The sequence below is a fragment of the Neodiprion lecontei genome, chromosome 5 (assembly GCF_021901455.1).
Source record: "Neodiprion lecontei isolate iyNeoLeco1 chromosome 5, iyNeoLeco1.1, whole genome shotgun sequence".
Classification (NCBI taxonomy): Eukaryota; Metazoa; Arthropoda; class Insecta; order Hymenoptera; family Diprionidae; genus Neodiprion; species Neodiprion lecontei.
In genome coordinates this window covers 3,013,263-3,030,251 of record NC_060264.1, presented here as the reverse complement: position 1 = coordinate 3,030,251, position 16,989 = coordinate 3,013,263, and the positions used below count along the sequence as shown (strand labels likewise).

General features: G+C 37.5%; 3 protein-coding genes across 6 annotated transcripts; 2 read left to right on the top strand and 1 right to left on the bottom strand.

Moving 5' to 3' along the window:
* Positions 1 to 304: 304 nt before the first annotated feature.
* LOC107221293 (4-aminobutyrate aminotransferase, mitochondrial) lies at positions 305 to 5,277 on the top strand. Its single transcript, XM_015660235.2, has 10 exons — positions 305 to 524; positions 1,977 to 2,107; positions 2,251 to 2,418; positions 2,898 to 2,984; positions 3,057 to 3,252; positions 3,346 to 3,518; positions 3,602 to 3,742; positions 3,838 to 3,995; positions 4,065 to 4,333; positions 4,427 to 5,277. The coding sequence occupies exons 1-10, from the start codon at positions 458 to 460 to the stop codon at positions 4,540 to 4,542; spliced, it is 1,506 nt and encodes a 501-aa protein (XP_015515721.1). The 5' UTR covers positions 305 to 457; the 3' UTR covers positions 4,543 to 5,277.
* Positions 5,269 to 10,296, bottom strand: LOC107221292 (VPS35 endosomal protein-sorting factor-like). 4 transcript variants are annotated; one of them, XM_046740606.1, is made up of 19 exons: positions 10,202 to 10,296; positions 9,879 to 10,014; positions 9,621 to 9,708; positions 9,283 to 9,498; positions 9,029 to 9,191; positions 8,729 to 8,937; positions 8,519 to 8,649; positions 8,265 to 8,441; positions 7,840 to 8,184; positions 7,662 to 7,762; positions 7,415 to 7,596; positions 7,198 to 7,341; positions 6,944 to 7,107; positions 6,702 to 6,864; positions 6,445 to 6,637; positions 6,222 to 6,361; positions 5,997 to 6,158; positions 5,638 to 5,904; positions 5,269 to 5,538 (listed from the first exon to the last, which is right to left on the bottom strand). In XM_046740606.1, exons 2-19 carry the CDS (start codon positions 9,893 to 9,895, stop codon positions 5,449 to 5,451), a joined length of 2,952 nt encoding a protein of 983 aa, XP_046596562.1. In that variant the 5' UTR covers positions 9,896 to 10,014; positions 10,202 to 10,296; the 3' UTR covers positions 5,269 to 5,448. The 4 variants fall into 4 exon arrangements, with proteins under 4 accessions (XP_046596562.1, XP_046596563.1, XP_015515720.1 ...); XM_046740607.1 differs by having other exon boundaries at positions 9,879 to 9,989; XM_015660234.2 differs by lacking the exon at positions 10,202 to 10,296 and adding an exon at positions 10,067 to 10,182 and having other exon boundaries at positions 9,879 to 9,989.
* Positions 10,297 to 10,381: 85 nt separating this feature from the next.
* LOC107221294 (late secretory pathway protein AVL9 homolog) lies at positions 10,382 to 15,372 on the top strand. The gene is made up of 9 exons (XM_015660236.2): positions 10,382 to 10,658; positions 10,813 to 11,010; positions 11,219 to 11,447; positions 11,537 to 11,726; positions 11,810 to 12,329; positions 12,424 to 12,558; positions 12,706 to 13,094; positions 13,177 to 13,265; positions 13,353 to 15,372. The coding sequence occupies exons 1-9, from the start codon at positions 10,590 to 10,592 to the stop codon at positions 13,559 to 13,561; spliced, it is 2,028 nt and encodes a 675-aa protein (XP_015515722.2). The 5' UTR covers positions 10,382 to 10,589; the 3' UTR covers positions 13,562 to 15,372.
* The last annotated feature ends 1,617 nt before the right edge of the window (positions 15,373 to 16,989 follow it).

Genomic DNA, 16,989 nt, shown 5'->3' with positions numbered 1-16,989 from the left:
TAATACGTATAAGGTACCATCTACAGTTCAACCGGAAATGATAGTTTGATTTATTTATTTGTTTTCCAACTTGTCGAACTCTTGTTCAAAAAGTTCATTTAGAAACCAATGGGATTGGATTCGGATATGTATAATGCATCTCGGTTCCGAATCTAAGTTATTTCTATATTCGCATTTTTACGGCTCGTAGAGACGGGTATTCGTATTAACGTGGGATGTAGCCGTGCGAATTACGCAGACGCTGTAAAGGCTGTTTCGAAAGGTTGCAGGCGCATCGTGTTTGCGTCTCCCCAACCCGGAGAACCGGAGTAGAACCAGCCCTAAGCCTTGGATAACCAGTCAGTAGGTCGAGACATACAGCCGCTGCAAGTTAGGTGCAAATATCTGCTTGATAACGAGGTGTTGAGTTTCATTAATTCCGGTGGTGATAATCCCTTATTGTCGAAAGCCCATCAGGATGCTGTTCAAGCGGTTTCCATCTCTTCTTCGCAATCAATCTTTTGGGCGGCGGATTGTGTGCACAGGTACAACCCAATGTTTAAATATAAGTGAGCAATAAAAAAAAACATACAACACATACATGTATAAATGAGTCGAGCTATACGAATTGATGAAAAATAAATTACAAAAAATATTCTCTCGCATTTTTTCACTGCCCGTTGAAAATCAGAGGGTTTTATGCTTGGCAAAATCTACGGTTTGCACCTCGTTCGTACGGTTTAACATACCGCTAAATAGAAGAGTTATTTTTAAATAAAATATACTAGGTAGACCCGGCCTTACTCGATGAAATTTTATCCCGCATACATTCCGCTAGACACAAAACTGTATCGTAGTTGTATTATTTATGTATTATAATTTGAATCAATACAGTGGAAATCATTGTCAAGTATTAGCGGTTATAAAATTTTTCGCATATCTCTGTCAATTTTCAAATTCTATGCAACATCGTAAGATGTGATATTCAATTTTACAAATCTTTGTAAATTGCGACTTTCAATAAATTCTACGTTATTTTATCGCGCAGCAAATTGACATGCTATTTTCTCATACATATCATACATGTTATTCATACTGTATATTAGACTGTATGAAAAAAGTCTTCATGATCCTTAAATACTTTTTAACCTTAAATAACTTTTGAAAGAGTAGGTTTATCATAAAATGATAACATGCCTTTTTCGTAGACCGTTCTATTCCCTACAAAAATACGTTCTGGTCTTATCCAGTACACTAACAGGGTGACGAATTATAAAATTCCAAAGTTAAAAAAAAAAACATCCCATTTTATTTAAATGGGAAATACAAAATCTCGATGATGCACCTCTAAATATTATTATTAAGAGCTGGAACTTGAACAGCATCTTCTTTCCGTCATTTCGAACAATATTTTCGACTTGAATTTCGAACAAAAACACTGTCAATATTTTTGATACAGTCTACTGTATATAATGTGCGATTTTTATCGTTCTTTAACTGGGACCTATATGCAAGATGAGTCGAACAATTGGCTCTAACTAGACGCGATGAACGCTCGTCAATGCAAACTCGCAATCAGTGGTACAGAGTGTGGATGTATACAGAATATTCATATAGAACCTTGTTCGCCTAGCAATACTTACATTTCAAATTTTTCGTCAAATTTGTCACTTCTTTCACCTTAAATCTGCGGTATACCTACCCCACGACAATATCTTTCGAACAAATTCATCGCTCGATTGACTATTCCAGATACGAAAAATCAATTCCTTATCAATTCCGATTGTAAAAAGATATGAACGATAGCTCGAGTACGGGAGTGAGAATAATTCAAAACTCGATACTCTAAATATATACATCGTACAATCGGTAACGCAGACACCTAAGTTTACCGAGGGTAAACTTTTTCGAAGCTTAGAGCGAAAATAGACACCAATTTCGATATTTCAGCTCGTGATCCTACGTTTCCGTCTTATTTCCAAATAAATTGTCCTCAGTATTTGAAACTACGCCCGAAAGATGCCTGACTTCCGGCCCTTTGCCCGGTGAACCAAATAAACCATCCGTACTCACAGAAATTCCTGGACCTACATCAACTCGTTTATTGAAAGAGCTTAGCGATGTTCAGGTAATGTTTGATGATTTGGATTATATTAACAAATGGTTTGACGAGCAGCTGAATTATTATAAAAATTTTCATAACATAATCTAAACTCAATTTATAATTCACGGATTTACCAAAAGCAGATGACGAGTGTTTGTTTATTTTAGCAAACAGGCTCAGTGCAGCTCTTTGCAGATTATGCGAAATCAATTGGGAATTACTTAGTGGACGTAGACGGTAACACGCTACTTGATGTATACATGCAGATTTCATCGATGCCTCTCGGCTATAATCATCCAGCCATGTTAGGGGCACTGGCTGATCCTGCCAATCAGGTAATCACTTAATCAGTCAACAAAGAATTGTTTTCAAACAGCTTTATGACGCGGTATATAAAATGATCCCCGTTGTAAATCGCATGGTCAACTGAGTAATCGAAGCAACAAGGTGATTGGGTCTTCCCTACTAAAAATGACAATTTCTTAAATCATATAATGTTATGATCAAAATAAACTTGTAATTCATTACATAATTTATTTTGTAAATTCGAGATAAATATATACAAAATTACACAATGAATTACAAAAGCACGAATCATCGAGTATATTAGTTAACAGTATATGATTTTTAATCTGGTATATCTGATGATTCACGTTTTTGCGATTCATTGCGTCATTTTTCTCGAATTTATGAGATCAATCATTTAATAAATTATACGTTGATTTCGGTTATAACATTATGTGATTTAAGACATGGTCATTTTCAGTAAAGTTTTTTCTTAGCAAGTGGTATGCTTATTAGATATCACTTTCAGATAATCCTAGCGAACAGGCCAGCACTCGGCGTTTTTCCTGGAAAAGACTGGCCAAACAAATTGAGGGATGTACTGCTTAAAAAGGGAGTAAGTGGTTCATTACTGGATTTAATATCCGTTAAAAAGGCTGGTTCTTATTGGAAATTTTTTCATATTCAGGTCGCTCCAGCAGGGTTAACTCAAATTACGACTATGATGTGTGGATCGTGTTCCAATGAAAATGCGTTCAAAAATATATTCCTCTGGTATGCAGCTAAGAAGCGGCACGGAGCACCATTCACCAAAGAAGAAATGGAATCTTGTATGATCAATCAGTCTCCAGGGTCCCCTCGCTATTCCATCATGTCATTTAAAGGTTTACGATTTAGTATATGTTCTTCTATGCAGGAAATCAAAGCAAGATTTGAACATCGTTTATTGTTAACTAAATCCATGAAAATAATTTCAGGAGCATTTCATGGAAGAACTTTGGGATCTTTGTCAACGACGCATAGCAAATACATTCATAAGATTGATGTACCGGCCTTTGACTGGCCTATTGCGTCATTTCCAGAATACAAGTATCCTCTTGAACAAAACACCCGAGAAAATCAGCAAGAAGATCAGCGCTGCTTGGCTGAGGTAAGAATATTGGAAAGACAGGAAACTGCCTTGTGACCATTTTCTATACCACTTTCCTTAAAAATTGAACAATTTTTTGACAGGTTGAGGATCTGATTGCAAAATATGATACACAGAAGAAAATCCCAGTTGCTGGTATTATAATAGAGCCGATACAGTCAGAAGGAGGCGATAATCACGCGTCCCCAGAGTTCTTTCAGCAGCTCCAACGAATAGCTAAGAAGGTAACAACTTTATGACATTTCATTTCTGTTCTTTGTCATGGTCCGAATATCCAGAAAAACTGACAGAATTCATAAACTTTTCTTCCCTATCACAGCATGGAATTGCCTTACTCATTGACGAGGTTCAGACCGGAGGTGGTCCTACGGGAAAAATGTGGTGCCACGAACACTTCAATCTGGACTCACCTCCAGAGGTTGTAACTTTTAGTAAAAAAATGCAAATAGGCGGATACTACCATCTCCCAGAGCTGAAGTGAGTTCATTGATGTGAAATTTATTGCGTGTGGGCAAAACTGTATATGAAAATATTCATTACTCCCAGACCTAAGCAGGCGTATCAAGTTTTCAACACGTGGATGGGAGATCCTGGAAAACTTCTACTTCTTGAAGTAGTCCTAGACGTGATTAAGAGAGATAATCTCTTGGAGAATGCTTCGCGAGTCGGAGATTACACATTGAAGCAATTGATATCCATGGAGAATGAATTCTCTAATCAAATCAGTGCCACGCGAGGTCGTGGTACATTTATAGCTTTTTCTTGCTCATCTGCAAAACTACGAGACGAAATTGTTAAGAAACTTCATTCCAAGGGTGAGAAAACTCCACGATTTTTATATACACCGATAAAAAGTGTCAGATCTCATTATTCGAATTAGCTCATTAATTTCCGCGCATTTATTTCAGGTATTCAAGCCGGTGGGTGTGGCTCGGTGTCGATTAGGCTGAGGCCTGCACTCACGTTTACGGAGTATCACACGGATATATTTTTAGATGCTCTGCGATCCATCCTAAAAGGATAAATATATCGACGCGATCAAAACGTTCTTCCAGATTCAACGTCTTCCGTACAACGGTATAATTATCTGTGAATTATGTCTTCCAAAAATAACTAATCTATAATGTGAATTTAGATTTACGCTGTACATGATAATCTTGTTGGTAACTATGTAAGCAAATTTTCTGTCAAATGCAAAATCAAAGGAAAAGAAAAATTGAAAGGTACTGCTGTAAGAAATAAGTTGAGTATATAATTTTGAAATCATTCCATGTGGCGCGATGATAAAAGGTCGTTGAATAGTTCAATTAGTTTGAAATAATCAAGACGAGTTATGTTAAATCTATGTCTAGCTTTTAAAGGTGCACAAGTTCAAATAATAGATTATTAATATTCGTATTGTTACGCGTAAAAGAAATAACACGACGTAGCTTCCGGAATGTCTTATGTAAATTATTCATATTTTGGTGCTTTATAACTTGCATAACTGCAGGACTATTTGATATTACGAAATTGTCGTCATTTCATTTTATCTTCTTATATTTTAATTCGGATAAGTAAAAATAAAATAAATCGTCTAGCGACGAATTATAATTTTGCGATAATTGTACATTATTTTAAATAGCAAATAATATTCATTATGTTGTGCATAATCTAACAAATCGTTGTCTTGATATTTGCAAATAGGTCTATGTAGTGTATAGTTAACAATACGGAACTTCTTGAAATAATGTAAAATAAAAAGATGATCTCACATTCACTTGTGAATTTATTATACGCATAATGCAACTCACTCGATTATTTCATAGAATTAATCGTAGATTCCACCCTTACCTATGTATTTTCCGGCAATCCTGCATCTCACGTGCAGTATATTGAAAAACATAAGCCTTTCATATACACTGGTACAAGTTTTCACAGGCGAATTCGACTAGGTGTTCAACATTTTTTTAAGCAATTCTGGGAAATGATCAAATACTACAAGTTGACTTCTGTTCTTCATGTATTCTATCGTTTGTACCTATTACAGGAGTACCAAAATAAATATAAATATTTTAAAAACTCGTGGAAACTGATATTTCATTTTTTTTTTCCCTATTTTGCTTGATAAAAAACTTACCGACAATTTAGGATCAGCTGAGCCATGTCTTTGAGATAATTTCCACAAATTGATAGCAATTGTTGCTAACGGAGGCTGCCTCAAGTCTGCTCGCATTATTAAGCGACAGAATAACTCTAGTGCAAGTACCGATTGCTTTCCATGCTGATCGCTAGAGCCAAGATACTTTAAATGATTCAATATTTCTTCAAAGACTTTGGAGCTTATTTTGTCTACTTCGTTGATGAATTTTTTATCAGAACCGTACAGAGTGTCATTAGATTCAACCTGAAAAAATATATAATATTAATACTTCAGTTCATGGATCGGTTGCTTAGTTGAAGAAACCTGATTTTTCAACCGCATATAGTCGTAATCACCTTATCAACGTGATAGGGGTAATTCTCCTGTGTCACGGTAGATAAAAGGTCAAGAACTCGTAGATACAGGTACGATTTACTGGAAGAATTAGCTTCGAAACAGCGTTGGACGGCATTGAGAAGCCCTCGCATTAAATACAATACTCCGTGTTCTGGACTGTCCTATTAAAAGAGTTAAAGGTTGTTCCTCAAATATAATTGCGTTGTGTTCTTGTAAAACCTTACCGGAACAACTAACAGCGTGGATAAGAAACTAGACAAGTACGACAACAGATATGGTTCAGAACTCTTCTGTCTTCCATCGAGTTCAATAGTTTTTGGCATCTCTGGTACTAAACTAAGGGCTGCTTTGAAACAAGCATCGGCTGTAATTAAAGACATGGTTTGAGCCTTACGTTGAATTAATAATATAGAAAGTGGCCTTATCCTGATGAAGCACATCGATTACCTTGGCCCAGACACTGATTCAGAAGAGCAACTTGACCCGACAGAAGATACAACTGAAGTCGCGTATGTACCAGAGTTAAAGATGGTATAGTGATAAAACAGAATGCTGCGCAAGCTCTAACGAATGCAGAAGTCCGTCTTGTGTGATGGCCTCGAACTATTTTTCTTGTGTCAACGGAGAGTCTGTTCACACACTGGAAAGCGAATGAGGTTTTTATCAAGTTTTCATGCGGCATGGACCATTTGAGAGAGCCTTACCTGGACGAGTTGAATGTGAACAGAATCAAGATTTGGAAACGCGGCTCTTGCTTCGGCATAAAAGCTCAGCTGTTTTTCGAAATCTCTACCATAATCTATTCGCTGCACAAGCCCACATATTAAATTCCCGATTTGTCTTTTCTCATCATCAACCGTCAGCGCACTGTTGATTGATTATTCCAGTAATCGTTAGAGAAATATTCTTGTTTTGACTTACACAACGTTTTGATTTGTATTCATACCTGACAGAGTCGTGAATTATTCGAGCAATGAACATAAGGGCATTGATGACAATTGGATCGTTTATTAGCCCAGGTTGAGAACTGAGTCCATCAATGATGGTTTTGCAGACGTCAACTTTAATGCTTTCTTTGTGGAAAAGATCAATAAGTGGAAGGAAGTTTTCCTGCGGACGATGATAAAGTAGATAAAAAATACTTTACTCGAAAACAGTACTATATGTGCGAATTTTATGGAAAAGAAGAGCAGTTTTCACCATAGTTAGTAAGGATTCGTAGTCCTGAGTATGAGCGACTACTTTATCAACGATAGTTTGCATTTGGGAATAGTGTTGCTCAAACGCTCGATTGGGAATCAAGTGGCTGATAATTTCTCCCAAAATAAAGTTTACTTCTGTCACCTGGAATAACGAGTTATCAAATCATTTGAAACTTGCTCCGGAATAAAGAGAGTGTCATATAATAACAACTTACGGAAAAATAGATAACTGTGAATTGAATCCAGATTTCCGCACATTGCATAAATTTAACGGGATCTTTCAGGTTTGCTACATACTGCCAAACGGCATTAAGAACTGGCTTGCAATCTTCCTTTGGAAGTGACTCCTGTATCAAACACTGCCCGAGCCTTCGATACAAAAGATGTTGGGGAAATCCTGTGGCGTAAAAAGTTAAATGATCAACAGTGAGTGGAGAAACATTAGGAGTTTAACAAGCTCACCTTCCTCATTGCAGGACATGATCAAATTAACAAATTCCATCGGACGGCTGGCTATGTAAGTCGACTTGAACGCAGACAGTATTGTGTTTAAGAGTAGCCCGCTAAATTCAAATACACAGGAATAAGAATTCTCTTTACTTTCCAACGAGACGGGGTGCGTGTTTGATGCAAAACCTACCTGTTCGATTCCTGCTTACATCGTGCAAGTATCTCTATCAAAAGACTCTCAGGAGCTGATGAGGCCATCACTTGTAAAATCCAGTCTAACGCCGGAGTGTACAAGTTGAGATAAGAGGACGTCGGTATATTCTGTTTATTTAAATCGGCCTTTATCGTTTGGCTGAATAACTGTCCATACGTTGACAGAAAGTCGTAAAAATTCTCTTTTACAAATCCAAGATCTGTGGATTGGTTGAGAGCCAAACCAACGCGGCAGAGATAACATCTTGCGTAAATTGCTATAAGAGGATTTCCAATCCCTCTAATCATACGTGTTATGCGTAACAAGGCAGTGCTGAATTCGCTGAAGTTAGGCAAAGAAAAAAATTAAAATCACAGTTCTATAAATAAGAATAATTACATAAGCGCAAGGGCTATTCTTACCTAGAAGTTAAATAACTGTACGATTTTATTATAGCCATTTCAACGTAAAGGCGCGGTACAAGTTCTCTAATAGATGCTATTTTGTAAAACCAATTACGACAAGTTTCTTTAGCACTTTCGGGCACCATTTCAGGGGTAAAGTTATCCGGTAAACAAGTGACGACTTTGCTTCCTGGTCTAGGAGAAAAGAGCAATACTTCAATGAATGAAAACAATCTGACGACTTAAATGCAGTCAAATGAAAGGAAACTCACTTGTAATACTCAGCTTTCATCTTGAGCCTTTCGTAGACAAGTTTACCAAAAATGTCAAGAATATCTGTGATCAGAACGAATTTACTAGGATAGAAAGCCATAGCTGCTGTATCGCCAAGCAGTTTTGCACACTGTGAACGAATACTAGTTAGAAACAATGCCTGTCCAAACGTTTATGTCATATTGTTCTGCGCAACTGCTTTAAAATACCTGAATTGCGATTTTCAATGCTTTCACTCTTTGGTCCGAGTGCCAAGCCTGCACAAGTTCATTGTTCAGCAGTTCGATGCGTGCTGCATATTCCTGTTGTGTTAAATCCAGCATTTGTCTAACAGATCCCTCCTCGAAATCATCCAGCTGCTCAAGCCTAGTTCTGACTTTATCGACCATAGTACCGCTAGGTTGCACTTTGACAATGACTATGAATTGACGTTACAAAAGCATAATTGATTATTTCACTAGTTTCTTTTACATCAACAGGTAGGATCCCAAAATTACGAATTAATCAACCTTTTTCTCCACCCGGTAAGAAGCTGGTCACTATAGACAACTTTTCAGATGTCGTATACTTTGTTAGGATAGCTGCTCGTCGAGCTTGCCAAGGTTCAACCAAATCGTCGGCGACAACTTTAGATTTTTTGCCTACAGATGTAACGTTAGCGGAATAATCCCACTATAAAAAGATACGTCTATTGTTCCACTAACTGGCAAAAGAGGAGTCAAATATTTTTCATGAAGATTAAATAATTCAATTGATAAAATACTTCGTCGGCGGCCATTTTAGACAATGGGTCCAAATCCTGTCTGGCAAATTGTGATAGCGGATCAGAACCATCGAATGAAGAATGATTAAGTAGCTGATCTGAAAACAAGTTTGTTACTGGCACAGGAGCGTGGGTTGGAGTTGGTGTTCCGGTTGAAGATCCTGTACTCGAGCTTCGTATGGTTCCACGTCTGAACCCTCCTCGACCATCTGTCATCTGCATAATGTCATTAATCAACATTTCCAATAATCAACCCACCTTTTTCACAGACGATAATATTACTGTATGAACATAACGTCTGTCTTCGAGTCTGAATATTCTGAAGCAAAATTACTTACGGTGACTGTGATTGGGTTTAGAGGGTGTTCCGTCACCTCTTCTGAGTGTGGAACACGAAGTAATCCTTGATTCAACGGACATGCTGACCTTAAGTGATTAGAAAATATAGGTATCAACGAACCTGAGTTGTTACAAACTGAATGTTTTCAGTTTATAGAATGTGGAGGAAAACAACGTCTTGGAAAGATGTAACAGAAGCTACACCAATAGTATCAAATATTTTATCTTTTATTAAAGATCGTGTACGTTATACATACCACTCTATTTCGAACATTGTCGCGTTTTTTAGTTACGAACACTGATTCAAGTTGTTAACGTGTTGAAAATATCGTAGGACGTATTGGCCAGATAAATCGTGTATATACGATCTGTAAGTTAAAACAGTTCCATAACCTCAAAAGAAGGGAAATGTCAAAAAATTAATATGGTGCGAATAAGAAGTTACCTCTACATGTAGGCAGCAAAGTTATCGACTATGAACACTTGTTCGCCGATAATGAAGCTTGACACGGATCTCTTAACACGTCTTCTTAATAGATCAGTATCGTTAACTCGCAGAACATTGGTCATGAAAATTTACCTAGCAAATTACCCGTCCTTAAATTCTTCCGTCAATATTACAGATAATAATTCATTACTGAATGTGCAGCTTAGAACGTGCGTTGCAAAGAGAATCGTGAGTTGATTGAAGATATTTCAGTCAACGGAACGTGTAGACATAATGACGAGTAGAGTTACCACTCTATGTCGACCCTGGATGTTATGATAAGTCTCGGTTAAAAACGAGAGGGATGAGAGCATGGCGCATGTCATTCGTCTGCTACCATCAGCACGTCAGTGGTCAGTAAAGGGGGTGTCAATAGCCCCACAATCGTTGAAATGGAGAGCAAAAAATCCACGTATTTTGTAACAAACGCGCAATAAATTGATAAAAGGCGAATCAACCAAACGGTACCTGTATATAAACAATGGCGGAATCAACGGGACCGATACTTCACGTTATTGTTGTCGGATTTCACCACAAGAAAGGATGTCAGGTAGACGAGACCAATATTTACAACAAAAAGAAAAAAACAATAAGAAAAAAAAAAAAAACAAGCGGAAGAGATAAATAACAGAAGTAAAGTTGACCGAAATGTTTTTTTCACCTGGCCTCTATCAATATCAGTATTGACGGTTTTCTTTCTCCAGGTCGAATACTCATACCCACCGCTAGTTCCTGATGCACCAAACGAGTGTCCCACTGGCTGGAAATACTTGCCAACACTGTCTCTACCTGACGGCTCTCATAACTATGACGAAGATACAGTTTATTTCCATCTACCCAGCCTTAGCGATCCCAAACGCACAATTTATGGGGTATCTTGTTTTAGACAGATACCAGTTGAGGTAAACCCTTGACCAATCCCAATCATACGTGCAATAAAGTTGATTTGTTAAATTCGACCCAAATACGCCATAAACGGGTCGTAATATGTCACACAACGGAGTAAGGGGATGATTAGATGTGTCTCGTTCTAATTAAAATGACTCTCAATTATTGCGATACTAATTTAGATGGATTTTTAATGGCAAGTATTTGTTCACTTTTCATCAGAAATTGAAGAACCGTACTTCAGATATAACCAGAGGAACAGTGCAAAAGTCTGTCTGTGTTTTGAGCACATTGCCGTTGTATGGCCACATCCAAGTAAAAATGGCTTTAATAACGCACGCCTATTTTGACGAAGGAGATTTTAGCAAGGTGTCACTGCTTGAAGACACATACCGGCATCTCAATTCTTGCATGAGCACTGAAAGTAGGATTCCACCCCAGGTTTTTGTTGGTAACTATGATTATCTTTTTCAATGACAATTAAATTCGCCAGGGTTTTAATGGTTTCTTATTTGTATAATAAAATCTTGATAATCATAGGATTGTCTGCTCGGGATTTCATACTACATTTTCGCCATAAGGCTCTGTTGCTGTTCAAGCTTCTCTTACTGGAGAGAAAAATCGTATTTTATCAGTCTCCTGTACAGCCGCTTTGCACAGCTATACTGACTCTGTTGTCACTGCACCCTGGTATGATCGAGCACGGACTGCACCAGGCTGCATGTGTCAGGTAAAGCACAAACTTTGTAAAGTTAAATTGGAGCATTACGAGTTGTCAGTAATTCAGTTTAGAGAATAATTTTCATTTCTCAGGCCCTCTAGACCTATGTCTCCGATTCCAAACTTTGACCAAGAAGACAGTCCCGTACGAAATCTCGATTCAAATTTACGTCAAAAAGAAGGCGAAGTTACCAAAAATTGTTCAGAAAGGGAGGACGAAGTGGAAAATGTATCGATATGTATGAGCGATAATAAGACAATTGAAACAATGGAAGGAAAGTGTATGGACGAGAGAATAACTGTACCATCATTGAACACGAATTATATAAATGAAAATATCGATGCTAAAATCATTCCAATGGTTGAAACAAAAGATTGTAACGAGTCAGTGGCTGATGATATAGATTTCAAAGAGTGCCCGAAGCCAAATGAAAGTGTTCACAAAGTTCATAGTATAAATACTATTACGTTAGGTACGGGCGAACTTGGCAACAGTCTTCCTCGTGATACAAGCAGTGACGCATTATCAGATGCACGGATTACCAACAACATAACTCAAATTGCTCACGTTAATCCTGAACTCTGTGGTCTACCTCTTGGTCTCTTTTCAAAAGTATGTAACTGCGTCTACTAACAACTACTAACTGCAATAACTCAACACAAGTCCTGCAGCACAAGAAAATCAATTTCCTTTGTTTAATTTCAAGGGCTACTTGTGTCTGCCGTACTTGTCACTGCCATACCTCGACTTGCTGGGCGATGTTAATGTCAGAGGTTACATTGTCGGAGCTACAAACGTGTTGTTCAAGCAGAAGAAACAGTTAATTGATGTCTTAGTCGAGGTAATCCATTGTTGTATGTTTATTGAAAATTTGACCAATTGCTCGACAATGTCACAATCCTAGCAAACTGCGAAAAGTTAAGAATTCCACGGCGGAACTTTGTCACAACTTATTAATCTCTCTATCCACTTTATTTATTTGACTAAGGTTGAGACGGCACGAATCGAGGCTACTGATCCAGAGTTGAGACGGCAGTTACATTTGACGACCGAAGACTTGAGATTTGCCGACTATGTCGTGAGGCATGTGGCTGAGCCACGCAAGGACGTTTTCTTTGACGGTGTCGGCTGGGAAGGCGGAGATGAATGGATCAGAACGCAGTTTCGTGTGTACCTACTAAGCTTGTTGCGAACTTCGTTACAACAGGACACCCGTCAGTCGGATCATTTCAATTCCGCATTTGTATCCGCTTGGAAAAATACTCACAATTACAAAATATGGAGCAGCAACGAGAAGCCTGAAATAAACAGCATTGAGTCTGGTCATCCTTTTGCAGGACAGCTTTCGGTTCAGGATATGAAACTGCGTCTTTCGCAGTAAGTTATTTCGTTGAGAAGTGGTCAGCTTCGGCATGTGAATAATTAACAACTAAGGATTTACGATATTTTTCGCTTACAGTACTATGCAAAACACGGAAAGCGGTAGAAAACTTAATCAAGCGATGGCTTCGACCGGCAGAGCAGTAGCTACAACTGGAAAAGCCGTAGGTGAGTAAGAATTAACAGAGATATCGAATCGCAAGTTTCTAAACAAACCGTACTTTAATTTATTGACATATTTTTTTTTGTACAAAGGTGGCGCAATTTCACAAGCTAAAGGTGCGTTTTCTAACTGGTGGAGCATTTTAACCACTGTTCAAGTTGCGGATTCAGAAACGAGAAACGAAGAAGCTACACTAGAATGCGAAGAAATTGTTCAAAATTTAGCAAATGAATCTAGTGTTGGATTGGAATCTCCTGAAGTACCACCAAGTCAAGTAGACACATCTGTTGCTACACAGTAATCAGAAATGTTGTTGTACCAATTTCATTATCACGCTAATTAGAAAAATCAAAGCTGTTGACTTCAGGAATATAACTTTTCCTTAATTCTATCAAAAACCCTGCCTAATGTAACAGATGGTATTTTCATTTTTTATTCTTCAGTTATCTCATTCACTGTGAGTCTGAGAGAAATTTGTGACGTGTGTGATTGGATGTAAGAAAAAAAAAATGATCGCAATTTTGTCGCTTTTTACTTTTTTGCAATCATTTTTTTTTTTTTTTTTTCGTTTTATCTTTATGCTGAGTCACAGCTTTGATTAACACATTTCACTTTATATGCATGCACTTCATATGTAGATGTGTATATTATGTAGAGCTAAAAAGAGCCCGTGTATTCTTTGGAATATCAAGACGTTGCTCCAAACTCCGAGCTGCGTAAAAATGTGTGGAACAGTGATTCGTTCAATAATGTTTGAAAATCAATTACCAGGGTTATCTAGCTTGACCACAACTATACCTATACACAATTTGGGCAATATTATTGTCGTATCAAATATAAAAATTACAAATCACACAAGCAGAATTTTGGGAACGTCTATCGATCAACATGATCCCCGTTTTAAAAGAGTATTTGTGCAACCAATCGTTTCTTAATCAACTTTGATTTTAAGATAATCCCAGTATGCAAAAAATCGATTTGCAACATTTTTCATTCATTTTGAAGCATGGTTTTTGGTTGTACCGTTTCGAAATGCCATTGAACTTGGAGCATAGATTATTATTTATTTTAGATCTTACGAAACCAGGGTCATTTTTGATATCACAATAATCATTTATATGATAATACATATATATATAAAAATAGTTGTAGATAGTGTTAAGTTTCATAGATGAGCTTGTAAACAAAAATGATCTTATCTGTATTAGTAATTAAGATGTATCGAGCAGTAATACATAACTCGATGCATACACATAAGTAAAACACTAAAAATCTTTATATATTACGTGATAGAAAAGTTATGTTTTTTGTACTTTTGTTGAAGCACTCGAAATTTAGGTACAGAAACTAATTGACAAATTAGCGATCAGTCATTACACTGAAATTGAAACGTTATTCCTTTCTTTGCAATCACAAATCTTGCTCTATCAAAATTATAAAAGAAAAGATGAAGCGAAAATCAAAGTCGCATTATATTAAAAACAAAACTTGACACAATGTGATAACTAATATATAACGATAACTATATATATATATAGCCGTGTAATTACTAAGTATTAGCGCTCTACCATTCTGAAATATATGCATAAATATACATTTTCGTACACTGTTTTTGTGTTATCGTTACATAGCATATGTATAACGAACTTACTTTATTTTCATTTTCATTTTTTTCTCATTGTATTTGTAATTTCTGAACAATGTACTAAAAAAAGACTTCTATGGAAACGTGTATGTTAACGCAAGACCCGATATGACATGTTTAAACTCGACGTTGTTATATATTCTATGTAACAATTTTTTGTCACACTTTGCCACAAATGAAAGTCTGAATCAAAAATGCGTCTGTTTAAAAACACAAATAAGTAAAAGAAATACAATTCAGACTCATAAATCTTTTCACATACAGCACTATAAATTGAAAACCCTATTATACGATATAGCATGTGTATGTACGCAGAAAATTTATATAGCATTTTATAACGATGTTAAAATTTGAAGGTAATACGAAAAAAAAAAAAAAAAACTAAACAAATAACGATTGAAGTAGGAAAATGTCAGAAGTAAACTCTTAGATGCAATGAAAATAAAACAACTTAGAGATCCCGTGTATATATTGCCTCTTTTAAGAAATCCAATTAACTAGTTAATAACCTAAGATATCGTAACATCAAACTAGAAATATGGAACTAAAGATTATAAAAATCGAGATAGTTACTCGAAATAATATAAGTGTATGTTTGAAAAACAAAAGAAAAACCTTGCTGAACAAGTATGCTGGACAATTGTTGTCATAACTTTCAGGTTGCAAAACGCCCGAATTAACGCCGCCTCCTCGCAGCGGTTTCTCATTGATGACAGATATGTCGATTAACCAATATCGTCGCGCACTTTTAAACTAAAAACGTACACGGTTTCCTTTTCTGAACATCTTCGCTCGTGCGTTAAAAGTAAACTTTTTTGCAACGGCAACAACACACCGAACTCGGAGCATCCGCGACGATATTAAAACAAGGAGACGGGCTGAAGTCAGGTGCGTTACCCACTCTGTTCGACAGTGACCGACTGACAGTAAGGACACGACCACAACAGCATCAAGATGCTTGTTGTTCTGTTACTTTTGACCGCCCCGGAATGACAAAGATACAGAACAAGCACCCAGAGCTTATACTTAGCACGACCCTGCTTTCGCTGTATAGACTGGTAGAGAAAATAGCGACGTCCGCGGTTGAGTACCGCGGAGGTATCTGGTACTACTACGGTGACGTCATAGGCTCGTCATCACTCTGAAGGTCACTGCGTGCACCAGTGCCCTGCCCGCAATGACATTTGGTGACCGAGTGACGTTGATTGGCCGGGGAATCGTCTGATAGCCAATGGAGCAGCGAAGGGCCTAGGAACTTTAATTATTAACAACCGATCGCGCATTCGCACACCTTGGTCTCGAAACGCGTTGTGCGGACCTTGACTATGTTACGTATACGTAGATTACGTACGTGTTGTACAATTACAACACATATGCACGCATGTTGTGTTTTACGACTCCAAGCTTCTGACGTGTTTATGACATACGAGAATCGCCGTACGCAAGTTTTGTCTTACAATTAGAGTTAATTATGGGTGACTAAATGCCCGTGATACTTAGTTACCCAGCAATTCGACTAATAGAATCTACGATTTGAGTCGGCTCCAAGCGACACCCGTTGTCTATTGTTTACATACGTACAGGTAATCACGACGTTTTCAGAAAATTTCGCTAAATGATTTGAAGGTTATTCCGTGCAACGTGCGAGAGTTGTTGATTTTTTTCACACCGTCGTGTATGCATGTACTTATTTAATCGCTCTCATAGCTGATTACGGAAAACACGATGACGAAATTCAAGTTCAACTGTTCGCACCGCGCCAAATGACGCGTAAGATGTAACTGCAGACCTGTAACAATCGACAACAGAGTCGTCTCGGCGCAGTTTTCTGCAATACCTAGAATAGACAGAGTATGACAGCTGGAAAATCACACGTCAACAGCCTAACGACTAATCAGCGATTGTTATCGTTACTCGCGGGGATTCATCGTCGCAATTACCACATTTCTTTCAACACACACACACACACACACACACACACAAAGTCACGCATATACGCAAGCTGTGTAATCGTGGCTAATCGGAACCATTGTTGATACGCAACGGATTATCTATGGTTGCGAGCGGCGTGACACGATCGCATT

Excerpts from the sequence above, each read along its gene's own strand:
- LOC107221292 (XM_046740606.1), bottom strand. Across the intron at positions 7,763-7,839 it reads TGTAAGCAGGAATCGAACAG|CGGGCTACTCTTAAACACAA; the intron begins GTAGGTTTTGCA and ends ATTTGAATTTAG. Across the intron at positions 7,597-7,661 it reads CATGTCCTGCAATGAGGAAG|GATTTCCCCAACATCTTTTG; the intron begins GTGAGCTTGTTA and ends TTTACGCCACAG.
- LOC107221294 (XM_015660236.2), top strand. The coding sequence starts at position 10,590 with ATGGCGGAATCAACGGGACCGATACTTCACGTTATTGTTGTCGGATTT. Across the intron at positions 10,659-10,812 it reads ACCACAAGAAAGGATGTCAG|GTCGAATACTCATACCCACC; the intron begins GTAGACGAGACC and ends TTCTTTCTCCAG. Across the intron at positions 13,095-13,176 it reads ATGAAACTGCGTCTTTCGCA|TACTATGCAAAACACGGAAA; the intron begins GTAAGTTATTTC and ends TTTCGCTTACAG.
- LOC107221293 (XM_015660235.2), top strand. The coding sequence starts at position 458 with ATGCTGTTCAAGCGGTTTCCATCTCTTCTTCGCAATCAATCTTTTGGG. Across the intron at positions 2,108-2,250 it reads AAGAGCTTAGCGATGTTCAG|CAAACAGGCTCAGTGCAGCT; the intron begins GTAATGTTTGAT and ends TGTTTATTTTAG. Across the intron at positions 2,985-3,056 it reads ATGTACTGCTTAAAAAGGGA|GTCGCTCCAGCAGGGTTAAC; the intron begins GTAAGTGGTTCA and ends TTTCATATTCAG.